The 13,206-nt window shown below is 24.7% G+C and overlaps 1 protein-coding gene across 2 annotated transcripts in view; it reads left to right on the forward strand.

Annotated features, from left to right (window-relative positions):
• Positions 1–375: 375 nt before the first annotated feature.
• The window catches only part of LOC129976428 (dipeptidyl peptidase 9-like), a 36,536-nt gene continuing 23,705 nt past the window's right edge, over positions 376–13,206 (forward strand). The window contains exons 1-7 of one of the 2 annotated variants that reach the window (XM_056089991.1): positions 376–568; positions 4,668–4,805; positions 5,856–6,331; positions 8,929–9,097; positions 9,708–9,821; positions 11,066–11,182; positions 12,515–12,576. In XM_056089991.1, the coding sequence (XP_055945966.1) occupies positions 5,858–6,331; positions 8,929–9,097; positions 9,708–9,821; positions 11,066–11,182; positions 12,515–12,576 (936 nt within the window). In that variant the 5' untranslated portion in view covers positions 376–568; positions 4,668–4,805; positions 5,856–5,857. Of the gene's footprint in view, positions 569–648; positions 762–4,667; positions 4,806–5,855; positions 6,332–8,928; positions 9,098–9,707; positions 9,822–11,065; positions 11,183–12,514; positions 12,577–13,206 lie in introns of those variants that run through there. The other variant, XM_056089992.1, reaches the window with a different exon arrangement.

Here is a 13,206-nt window from a genome sequence, read left to right on the forward strand (position 1 = left end):
TTCGTCAGGTGTAAACTCCAGATTTTTTTTTTTAGTTTTATCGAAGGAAGTCAAAGGACTGAGAGCTAATTTATTCTTTTTATTTAATATGGATATTTATAATAAAATGTTCTCTAATTTATTCAAGCATTTGATTTTCTACGATATTTTAGAATAAATATATAAGTCTGAGATCATCGTTATTTATAACAATTTCTTAGATAATTATTTGCATCATAATATGACGCAGTGGCTTAAAAGATTTTTAAATTAGGCTTTAATATTCAAGCCAGAACTTCAAAATTCATTAGAATTCAATTCTGTCACTATGACCCACCAGACCAGGAGAAAATTTCTCCTAATCCTTGAAGCGTATTAATTGGCAACAAACAACATCAGCTTCTTCAACATTCACTCTCAGCTGTCTTGGCAACTCTTGACTTATTGGGAATGGGTTAAATTGAAAATTAAATTAAATATTTATATGAAATGTCCATATTTTATAAATATGCATAGCTTTATTTATTTAATTTTGTAATGAAGCATTGTGCAAAAGGCGTTGATGTGTTGCGATCGTACCTTAATAAAGGTAGTATTAATAAATTTTAATGTTTACAAATATGAAAAGTGAAAATTTTCAGAATCATTTATTTATTTACAGATTTCATTTTAGAAATGTGAATAGTTTGTTGCCTATTTCATTTTTTGAATACATCTGAAAACATTTTTTTGGATTTATTGATAATCCAAAATTCATCACGTAATATATGTCTTATATTTGTGTAAGTCTTTAATCTTTTAAATCTCTCCTTTTACTGGGTACTATAAAAAATGTAGAGCGTTTACTTATTGTATTTGCTATGTATGTGTTGAATCAATGTTATGATTTCGATTGGTTATATATTTGAATTGTGTAATATCATTAGTCATCGCTATTGATTATTTGGACTTTTTATTATAAACGTCACGATTATCGAAAATTGTGTATTAAATAGTACCTTGAAGTTATTTGATTTATATCGATTACCCATTATTTATTTTTACTTATTCTTGGTCTTTTTAAGTCTTACTCTGATTTGGATCAGCTGATAAAACAGTACCCATTGTATTTTTTGCAAAATTTATTATCTCAGATGTTTCAGATATATTTAATTAAAACTAAAATCTCCAATAAAGGATTTTGAAAGCTTGAAAATTATTTGTATACATATGTAATATTTCATAAAGTAGTTTTCTTTTCAATTTTGTTGAAACAGTACCAAATTAACTTAATGTTATCTAAAGATTATAATGCAATATTCTATTTTCATGTATGTCTCGCAATGGAAATATGCCTATATTTGTAAATCAGTTGAAGCCATCAGATTTTTTATCTTCGCTGTTAAATATTTTTTGATTTATAATAATTCCATGAACTTAAATATAGAAGATATGACAGTCAGATTTTCTGATGCAGTATTAATTATTAGTTAAAATGTAATCAGAAACTGGAACAATGATGAATTAATTTTAAGTCAGTTTTTATTTATATAGTTATTTTTGAACAGAAAGAAGCTTTTAGGCAGTTTATCGAAACATTTCGTGGTCAATTTTTAACACTAAAATAACTTAAATAAATGATTGACCTGAATGTCTTCTTTTGTTCCCCAAGAGTACGAGCATTAGGTAAAAAAGACTATCCTTTATTGTTCATGTAAGATAAAGTTTCATAGCAAGTAAGTTTAGAATTACTTTTCAGACACAAACATTTTATCCAACAGTGATTGTTTTGCTGTTGAAGATATATATATATTTTTCCTTGTTTACTGCAGTTTGATAACTATAGAATAAAGGAGTTATCTCGATTAAATGTATGTTAAATAGTTTGCTTCGTTCATATCTTTTACCATCCTGATATAATTAAAAAAACAATTTCAATTAACGTTTTAAAAGATTGTGTTACAGTTTAAAAATACTTTAAATTCTTTTCTCTAGTTATGTTATATGCATTATTTGTTAGAATCTTTCTAGAAAATTCTAGAATTTTTAATGCTTTAGCTTTTCTAATACACAGAAAGAATATAATATATCTAAAGATTAAAACATATTGTTTTTCATTTAGAGTTAGTTAGATTATGTATCCATTTAAATTATGTATGGAATAAGGCATTTTTTAATTTTTTTTTATTTATGACAGATATATTTTAGATTTGTATACTTTGTAATGGTAAGATTTAGTTTGCTGAAATTTCTGTTGACAGGAATATGTTTTCCTACAAATTTAAAGTCAAGTTCAATTTTACAAATGTTTTGACAAAATAATAATCATTTTTTTTGTTGTTTATTGAATTAAATCTCTGTCTCTACTAATAAAAGAGCTACCAAATTTGATATTGATATTCTTGGAAAGTGGGAGTGGGTTTTAATTAAAAATGTAAAATAAAAAGTTAAATTAAAAACTGAGTGTAATTTTTGCATTATTCTACAATAACTACTGAAAATATTACTGTATAAAATAAATTTTTACAGAATTTTAATATTTAAATTTTTTTTTTTTTTTAATGAAACCCATTATTTGCCATGCTTTTTCACCTCCTAAATTTTCAGAATTTTTAAAAACTAATTTTTGTAAAATTTTTAACAGTTAGTTTCATTGTTGCAATGAAATTCAAACTATTTTCATTGTTTTATGAAATATATATTTGCATGATTTTCTCACATTTATTCAAAGTTAATGAAGAATGATTCTGCTAAGTATCATGCATGAGGAATCAGAAAGTGAAATTACGTCGATTTGAAAAACATTATTCAATGCGAAACAGAGTACTCTAATAATTAAGTTTTAAATGGCAGTCTGATGTCATGAGGTTTAATGATATTTAAAAATTTCATCTACACAATAAACATAACAATTATAAGTTTATTAAAATTACATGCCTTTATGTTTATCATAATGTAATGCTTGAAATTATTTAGCTGAGAAAATTATGAACATAAGAGATTCAATTGAAATTGAACACAAACAATATTGCTAGCGAATCAACTGGCAATAAAGATAGTGAGTAATGACAAAAGATGCATTACCATTTGACATTTCAGTTTTTAATATTATTGCTAAAGTCAGTAATTTTATAGGAAGCTTTGGCTTTAGATATTGCATGTTAAAAATAGTAGATTTTGATACAGTTCTAAAAATCTTTTCTGGATATAATTTTTCAAATAGGGCTGAAATATTGTAATTACTATTACTGTTATTATTTTGAAATCTTTTTCAGATAATTTTCATTTTCTCAATTACATGCGTTATGTAAAATATCTTAAATCTATTGATTATTTTACATCTCATTTTGTTTTAAAACCTATTTCTATTTCAATTTTGATTAGTACTTTTACATATTCTTTTATGTGATATCTATTGTAAGAATACTGGTTTTATTTCTGGCATAGTTTGTTTATTTATTTAGATTCTAACTGAAATCCTTATCCATCTATTATCCTTATCAATTATCCATATTAGATTTATCCTGAAATCCTTATCCAATTTTTTGTGATTAGACAGCCATTTATTGTTAGGATGTAAACTGAATGGTAACTTATTTATTAAAATCTACAGTAATTGTCTTTAAGAAATAAATGATTTAAGATTATATATATATATATATATATATATAAATAGGTATATATATATATACCTATTTTTATATTAGATTTAAATTTTTTAGATATCAGATTTTAACTCATGATATTAAAATATTTCGTCTGTTTTATTATCATAACTTCAGTTTTATTCTGCAAATATTCAATAAATTAACTTTTAGCTGTGCTGCTTTTAGAACTTTTTAAATTAAAAAAAAAGTAATTTATTCTAATTTTTTTTCTTAATCATTTTTATTTATTTAAGAATATTAGTAATATTTCCTTATATTTTTTTAGTTTTGCTTTGAATTTTTTTCCCGCCATACATTTCATTAGATTATATAGTTGCAATAATTTATTCTAGTAAAATGATATTTATGTTAGTCAAATTATTTAAAACTTTTAAAGTTGAATTTTTAATGTAGATAAACTTTACTTTTTAGACTGTAATTAAAACTTTTAAATAGCGAGAATATTTTTCTTATGGAATTTTAAGATAACTTACAAATAAATATGTGAATTTGTTGTCTGCTTTATGGTTGAAGGCAAAAATGGAAAAATGCTGTTCTATGTCTTTGAAAGTAAGAAATGTATAAATAATTTATATAAAAGCCGTAGCATTACTAAAAGCTTCTTCATTCTTAATTAATATCTTAAGTAAAGATTACTGCTTAAATTGAATGAAATTTCAAATTTTGCAAAAAAAAAGATATTTAAATAAAAAATGTTATGGGTTGCATTACAAAAAAATTAATGTATTAAAAAATACATTAATTATATGTTAAAATGCTCACTTTCTATGCCAGCTTTTGTTTCATCACAGATGGAAATTGAATTACTGTTCTGTTTTTTTAATTCAAAGGTCCTGATTATTTCTGAAGCAATAATATGTTTTAAAATTTTTTAGATGTCTAAAAAGATTCAATTTTTAGATTGTTTTTAAAAAAATTAAATTCCTTTGTATTTAACACAGTAATTAAAAAATTAATTTATTTAAAAAACAGCACATTAACATTACAAAAAAATAAAAAAAAATAAATTATGTACTAAATTTTATTTTTTCTTCATTTCAGAAATTTTTAGATGAATGTAAAATAGTTCTGATCAGTAGAGTTTTCATATCCCATCCGTAACTGTGGCTTCCAACAACACACATATTGATACGGAGATTGAAAGGTTTGTTTCAAGAAAAGACTTGAAACGCCCAAGAAGTAATTAAATTTCTTCAATTTTTATTTTTAATGCATGTTTTTATTTTTATTACTTATTTTTGTCTTTGGTTTTGGAAAAATTACTGATTTCTTTTTTTTTATTATTGCAAGAAGAACATTCATGTTTAAAATTTTTGAAAAATAAGTGAAATCTTAAATTTTTAAAAAGTTTTATTACATCATTCAGTGCAATATTAATTAAAAAAATATATGTAAATATTAATTTCAAAATCCTCTTATTAAATTTTTCTTCATATATTTATTTGAAACACCTGGGTTTATTCAGTTTCCAATATTTAGCTGGCAGCAGCTCTTTAAACATATATTATGTATGTGACATTGTTAATGTATCTCTTCACTTTCTGAAGCAATATTTGAAATTGAAATATAGTCCATTCCGCATGAATTGATATTGTGTATTGTTTTTGTGAGACAATAATATTTCATTGTAATAATAATAATGATAAATCTTTTTACCTTAAATTACACTCAAAAATTATTTATATACTAATAGCCAGTATTTTATTTATTTATTTTTATTGTGAACAAACTATTTAGTAATTTCTGAAAATTAAAATCCAATGGTTAAGACTTCTAAAATTGAAAGAATAGCTTAAAATTTAAATACATGTTTTGAATGAATTTCAAATGCAGAAGATATAAAATAGATCTGTAGAATATATATGAGAGAAACTTAGACTTATGTAGAAGACAGAAAAAGATAAACTAATGATAGATTTATGTAGTTCTGTGTTCAAGATTATGACTATGTTCTAGAATGGCATCCAGTACTTAATTAAAAATATGGAAGAAGTTCACCATTGGTATATGGTTAATATTTAAATATTGAGTGTTGATATAGTAAATAAAATCACAGTATCATTTCTAACAATGTAAAGATTTACTGATACATTTATGTTTAAAACTATTAATGGAAGAAATTAAATAAAATTACTGTATCTAATTAAGAAATGTTATTTGCTGCTATAATTTTGTTTAAAATTATTAGTATAAGCCAAGTAAATTAATGTTTGTATTATTTTATTTAAGTAATGGAGGTAGATGCAAGTGGTGATGAAGTTAACAACCATCGCAAAAGCAATGGAAAGAAGAAAACATGGACTGAATTGAAGAAGGAGGTTCGCAATGTTCGGAGACAGCTGTCTAGCATATCATCTAAAATACCTAGTTATTTTGAATTTAAAGAAATGGTAGCAGAAAATGAGACTCGTTTCTGTAGAATCTACTTCCTCAGCACTCTTGCATCAGGAAGAGAGACAACTCTCTTGTATTGTGATGTCCCATTTGACTATGCAAAAAGCAAAATAGAGACTTTTCCATGGCAACCTTTGCTTGAATCCTCTTTCCAAGCTCAAGGACATTTCTCCCGTGAAGAGCAAATGCAAATGGAGCGAAAGAGGTGTGTGATATGGGGTATAACTTCTTTTGATTACCAACCTTCTATAGGAAGGTTTGTGTTCCCAGCATCGGGATCTGTATTCTATTGTGATGATCAACAAACACAGGTAAACTATTATTTCGTTTCATTTGACTTTGTTTCATGTTTGTGAATTTAAAATTTTATTACTAACCTTTCACTCATTTCCCAGTCTGTTAGAAAATTTTGTACAGTTGTGTGTTCTCAATGATGATACATTCTATATAAATTAATCTGAAATGACAATTTGATTGCATTTTTTAGAAAATCTAAATTACTGAACTGATTTTTCTTCAAATTTCACAAATACTTGAACATGAGGAAAGTTTTGTGAAGATTTCTTTGCAATTAATTAATTTTTCTTGATTAAAAATTGTTTTCATTATATACGCATAATATCAATATCAATCAATAAAGCAATGTCATTTGTAGATTGCTTTCATTGTATATGCATTTATAACCTGGTAGCACTCAAGATTTATTTAGTAAACCAAATTTAAAATAGCTGAAGCATGGGAAAGCCAAGATTTATATAATCTGAATATGATATATTATTTATATAAAATCTTTTATTTTTTTTACCTTATTGGTGTTGAAAATTTTCTGTTTAAATTGAAATTTTTTTTTAAGGTTTCTGTTTGCTTAAAAACTATTTTAAAACTTGGTTATATACTTTCAGCCTGCAAATGAGATTCAACTTTAATATTCAAAATAGTTATTGTCTTATTCCATGCTATAAACACGTATATAATTCAACAATAATAATTTTTAATTAAGTTTATATGCTTTTAATATGTTCAGGACCATGAACTCTCGATTCTCCTTTCAAGGCCCATGGTATCATGTATGAGACGAGCTTTTTCGTCTTTATTGGCCCATGATCACGCCGGTGTGATTTCTGTTTGGAACATTTATTTAAATTTTTAAACAACACTAGGTGGCGGTTGACCACAGAGTGTTGACCTTCAATATTTGCTTTTTGAGCTTTTTAAAATTTTTTGCTGGATCTGGGGTAGTTAAACATGTAAGCAATTGCACGGGATCAGCTCTTCCGAGCGAATTAGGCATTTAAAGGGCCATGATTTATTTCGCTCTGAATTTTTGTTTATATTTTGATTGAATAGGGAAAGGATGGAATGCTTATTGGTTTATGTAGGAATAGATTTGTTGTTTGCAATTTCAGATTCGCTACCTAATATTTTGTTTGCTTTTGATCAGTTCTATTTTGCCTTGCCATCAAGAAAAGAGTGAAATACTTAACAGTCTAATTCTATGGCATTTGGCCTTCATATGTGGGCAGGTATTGATTTCTGTTCTGTGTTTCTAGATTTGATAGATTTATTGATATAAACAAATAGCTCTCTAAAAGTGCACATGTGATTTAATGGGACTCTGCTGTTCTTGTTGATTGCTTTGGTTTTATATATATATATATATATTAGGAGAATGTAGGAAAATGCATTCAGATGATTGTTGCTGGAGGGGGTGAAATATTATACAATTTTTATATTTATAATTTTGTTTTCATGTGTATAGTATTTTTTCGTGGGTATAGTTAAAAATTAAGTATTTTACTTATTTCATTTATTTCTATTAACATTATAGTCTTTATATTAATGCATATTATGTCACATATGTTACTTGTAAAATTAATTGTATTGAAATGATGATTTTATATGAATTTCTTTTATAAAATTAGGCTTAACTGCAAAAATTCCGTAGGCCCATGGTAACGCTCCACTTCGGAGCTCTCTGTTCTTTGAGAGTGCTTTGTTCTCCATAACTGGTCCTGAAAGGGTTAAAGAATTATTAATATATTAGAAATAGGATTGATTTTTTTCTGTTTTCAGGAAATGTTTTGGATAGTGCATTCTTTTTAGAAACTAAGAACCTTGAAAAATATTCAGTGCATAATTCTCTTATTAAAAATAATAAAACTAACCCTTTGCAATAAGTGAAAGATTATGTACATTATATAAAAAAATATTTTACCTTAGAAACTATGTATGCCATAACTCTAAATTAGAAATTCCCAACAGTGGTGGTACTGCTAACCTGATGACAGAACAATAATGAACCTGTACCATATTTGGTATAATTGATTATTATGGAAAAGAGAGCATTAGAATTTTTTTCCTTTATAAATAAGGCAGTGGCTTAAAAAAAGATTAGGAACCTCTGCTCAAAATCTTTGCTATATATTTTTGTTAATAGTAAGTAGTTAATATTTTGATTAATAATTCTGAATTACAAGAAAGATTTTAATAAAAGTCTAATTGTAAGTATTTTAACACTGAATGTCCATTTGAAAAAAAAAAAAAAAAAAAAAAAAAAAAAAACCATGGAAAAAATTTAATTTTGGAAAACAATGGATGTATTAGCCATTATTTTAATATTTTCAGAAATTGTTTATGAATTAATCAATTTTATTTAGTTGTGTTCAATATGAGAAATCTAGCATTGGATTTTAGATAAAAAGTGATTGCAAAAATCCATAATAATTTTAATAATGAATTATGAAATACTTTTTAAAAATAGGAAGTAAGAGAAATAAAAAGTGGACAAAAGACAAATAAGCATTAAAAACCAACTTTTACTTTAGTAAAAGGTGGCAAAATATCTTATAAATAAAATATTCAAGATTATTCTCCATAGTTAAAATAACAGTTAATGTCTCTTTGACAGACACCTTTACATCCACATGAATTGGAGCACTTTGTGTCAATAAATTCACATCTGAATCCTCAAATGTGTCCATGGAATCCTGACCTCATTGCTTATATTAACAACTGTGATCTGTGGGTCCACCATATTATATCATGCTGCGATGTCAGGCTTACTTATGCAAGAAAAGGTAAATCAGTTACTGTACAATAAAAAAAAAAAAAAATTAAATAAATAAAGACCACTTTATATAATTTTATTTTAAAGTAATTATATGTTCAGTGAAAAGTTTTAGTAATTTTTAGCTTTTTTGTTTTTTTTGTTTTAGGTATTTGCATCTTACTTTAAATATAATAATAGTACTATGAGAATCTGCACGGTACAAAACTCATGAGTTATCTCGCAATATTTTAGATCATTTTTGATATAGGAATTTATTCAATGAAGTCTTTGTTAAGTGTTGCAACCGAAATATGTTGTTTTAGAGACTGTTTTAAAAGTTGTTTATAGATAGCTAGTTGTACATGTAAAACTTTTTACTTATTTTAATTGCTGGGAGAACTTGAAAGTGATATTTCAAGACAAAGTTTTGCTTAACAATAATTGCTACCAATTGCTAATATCAAAATATCTATAATTCTGAAAAAAGCTTGATAAAGGATTCTTATTACCTAGATCCATTGATAATTCTTTGAAAAAATTATATATTAAATAATATTTTGGTTTTTACTTATTTTCACAAATGAGATTTAAAATTGGAAGAGAAATGTGTAATTTAAATTTTTTTTTCTTCCTTTCAGGAAGTACTGATTTGTCAGAAGAACCACTAAGTGCAGGTATACCTTCATATATTACCCAAGAAGAATTTAATAGATATACAGGGTTTTGGTGGCAGCCTGTGTCTATATTTTCTGGTAAGTTTAAAAACTACTTAAAGAACTTTAAATCTTAAATAAAATATGTTTTTTATATATTACTATAGTAGCTACTTTTGAATAAAATATTTTAAATATTGCTGGGAAAATGCACAATTTAAATTTTTTTTTGTTCCAGCTTTTAATTGATTTAAAATAATTACAAATAGAAACTTGTTTTGATTGACCAAGATTTACTCCTGAAAAAGGAGATTTACTAAATATGCAGGAAAACTTCTTTTAATTGAAAATACAAATGCTTAAACCTTGGAAAGTTATTATCTATGGGATATCTGGTTTGTACTAAAAAGTTATTTTATATGTGATAAGTTTACTTTCATGCAAACTCCTACTAAAAAGTTATCTATTGTGAATGAAAGTGATCAATATTACAAATGCATGTTTTTGTATTAATTTGTACATTCAGCTGATAAAAAAAATAATAAAATAGTAAATTCTTTTCTGATATGGTTTATTTTAATGCTTTCTTTGTGAAATGATTCTAAATTTTAGTTTGGAATGTTCAGATTTTTGAATTTGCAAGGTAATAAGATTCTAATTTCAGTAATGCATTAACTCTTTCAAGCACAGTGATTTATTTCCTGAACTATTTATATCAAAATATTTAGTAATGATAGTTAATTGTTTAAATTACTTAAAAAAAGATAATATACTTTTGAAGCTTAAAAATATACTTTCTTCATTAAATGATTTAAAAATTGAACTATCATCTATTAAATACTTTTATATAAGTGGTTCAGGAAATAAAGCACTATACTTGAGAGAGTTAATTTTTTTTTGTCAAAGTTGACAAGTTATTTTATATTTAGCTTTTAACAAATGTCTCATTAAATATTTTTTAAAAAGCAACAAAGCTATTTATTGTTATCAATTATTTGCAATATTGTTAAAAAATGAAATAAATATATTAATTTAAAAATAACAATGTACTTTTTTGGGTAAAGGAGTAACATTTTTTTTGTTCTGTTTCATTTCACCATTTTATTTGTTTTACAATAAAATTTGGATATTAAAATTTATTGTAAAACAGATTTATTAACAAAATTGATGAAACTAAATGATAATCTAAAAAAAAAAAAAAAAAAAAAAACCCAAAAAAACCTATTTACAATTTGAATAATCAGCATGAAAGGTCTTTTTACTTTATGTTATGAATATTTGCTATTTTAATCATAGATATGAAAAGTTAATTATTTTATTAAAAAATTATGATTTTTTTATAGGTGGTGATATTTACCATATACTATATGAAGAAGTCGATGAAAGTCAAGTAGAACTTTTATATCTACCATGTTTTGCGGATGAAAAAGAGGTTGAAATTTATCGCTTTCCTCGTGCAGGTATTTCAAACCTTATTTTGATTTTTCTATTGTATATCCTTACCATGCTTTCCCATGATGTTACATTCTTGTTATTCTTTATTGAATACTCAGAATATATGTATCTGTCTGTCTATATTTATTTTGATCAAAAGAAAAAAAATCAAATCTTTTACTTTTTTTCTTTAATTAGTTTAAATGAACACACGAAATCACCTAGAATCAAGTAAGAAATAAGTAACTAAAATAAGTGTAATTTTAATTTGATTTTTAGAAAACTTTTCTTTTTTCAGTGTAAGTCATTTTATAGGATGTAATTAGTATTTTATTTAAGAATTTTTAAATTTTTCTTTTTCATTATGCAATAAATAATTATTTATGCATTTTTTAAGACATTAACATAAAGTGTCACACATGCACGCATGCATGCGCGCGCACACACACACACACACACACACACACACACACACACACACACACACACACACACACACACAAAGATGTATAATACAAATTTAATACTATTTATTATTATAAATTTGGTTCTTGTGTATTAAACATATGTGATTGACAAACTTAAATCTTACCTACATGCCATTGGTGTACTAAGACAGCTTTGATGATTAATTACTAGCATGAAGTAAATATACAAGTATGGTAAATCCATTTAAGAATTGTTTAAAAATTTTGTTTTAGTCTTTCAAAGGTATTATAACTATTTAGTTTTGAAAACAATGATATTTTAAAATTGAAAATTTATCATAAAAGTAAGAAAAATCATACCATTATTGCATTTTATAGATACTAGTAATATATTATATGTCTTATGCTCTTTTAGGTAAACTTTTAATTAAAAACATCTTTGATTTTCTATGATTATTAAACAGAATATTGTGAATCAAATTAAGTTCTTTAAAATAATTTTATTCTATTCACATTTCACACAATTTTTAAATGGTATTCATTTTTCTTTTAAAAAAAATGGAAATAATTTCACCTTTTTGTCATCATCAATAATTATTAAAGGCTAGCTTATATCCCCCAGTTTTTGAGGAAAAGTATCAATTTTAATAAGGGTAGTCATGTAAAGGAAAAATCAAAGCAGAAAATTTGTGAATTTTAGAAAGAGGGAAAATGACATGTAACCAAATATATTTTTTACATTCTTACCATTGAACTACTGATATTAAATAACTATAAATAATTAAATGACATAAAATGGATTGATGTAAATTTTTTTTTTTTGTACAAGGAAATGTGTTTTTATTTTATGGAAAATAGCAGTATATGGATGTAATAAACTGTAAATAGTCAATTTTAATATAGTTAAAAATTATAATTTTTTATTTTCAGGAACTAAAAATGCTAAGTCAACACTGAAGATTGCTCAGTTCCGGGTAACAGCAACAAATGAGGTTTGTGTTTTTAATTTGATTTAATTTAATCTTAAACTTTGGATGAATATCCATGTTTTAGATCTCTTTGAGTACAAAATAAAAAAAAAAAAAAAAGAAAAAAGTAAAGGTTTAGAAAAAGGTTTGGCATATATCATATAACACTGAAAGTATACATCATCAAATTTCGGCCAAATTCATCAATGAATAGATTATGCATGGGTTCCTGATAAATCAAAAATGGAAGCTCGATAAATGAATTTTGGTTTGTTCTAAAATACATTTTTAATTCTTTTGGTATTATACATTGCAGCTAAACACAAAGTGTGTAATATTATTGAAGTTTATAAAAAAGTTGAGAGGATATTTCTCTTTATTTATCATAATTTGCCATTTTATCTGTAATAAAATTAATAATTACTTCATGTATAAGAATTAATGATATATATTTATTTAATATAGTAAAACATGAACATGAAACTATTTGAAAATTTTCTTTGGTTTGAAGTCAGTGTTTAATCCCTTTAAATTAAAAAAAATTGTTTATAATAAAAACTTAGATGATGATTAATTAGCTAACAAACATCATCTACTAAAAGACTTACAAGTCTATCACTAATTTAGCCTTTCATAAGCATTTCATCAATTTAT

Source organism: Argiope bruennichi, chromosome 7, assembly GCF_947563725.1.
Source record: "Argiope bruennichi chromosome 7, qqArgBrue1.1, whole genome shotgun sequence".
Classification (NCBI taxonomy): Eukaryota; Metazoa; Arthropoda; class Arachnida; order Araneae; family Araneidae; genus Argiope; species Argiope bruennichi.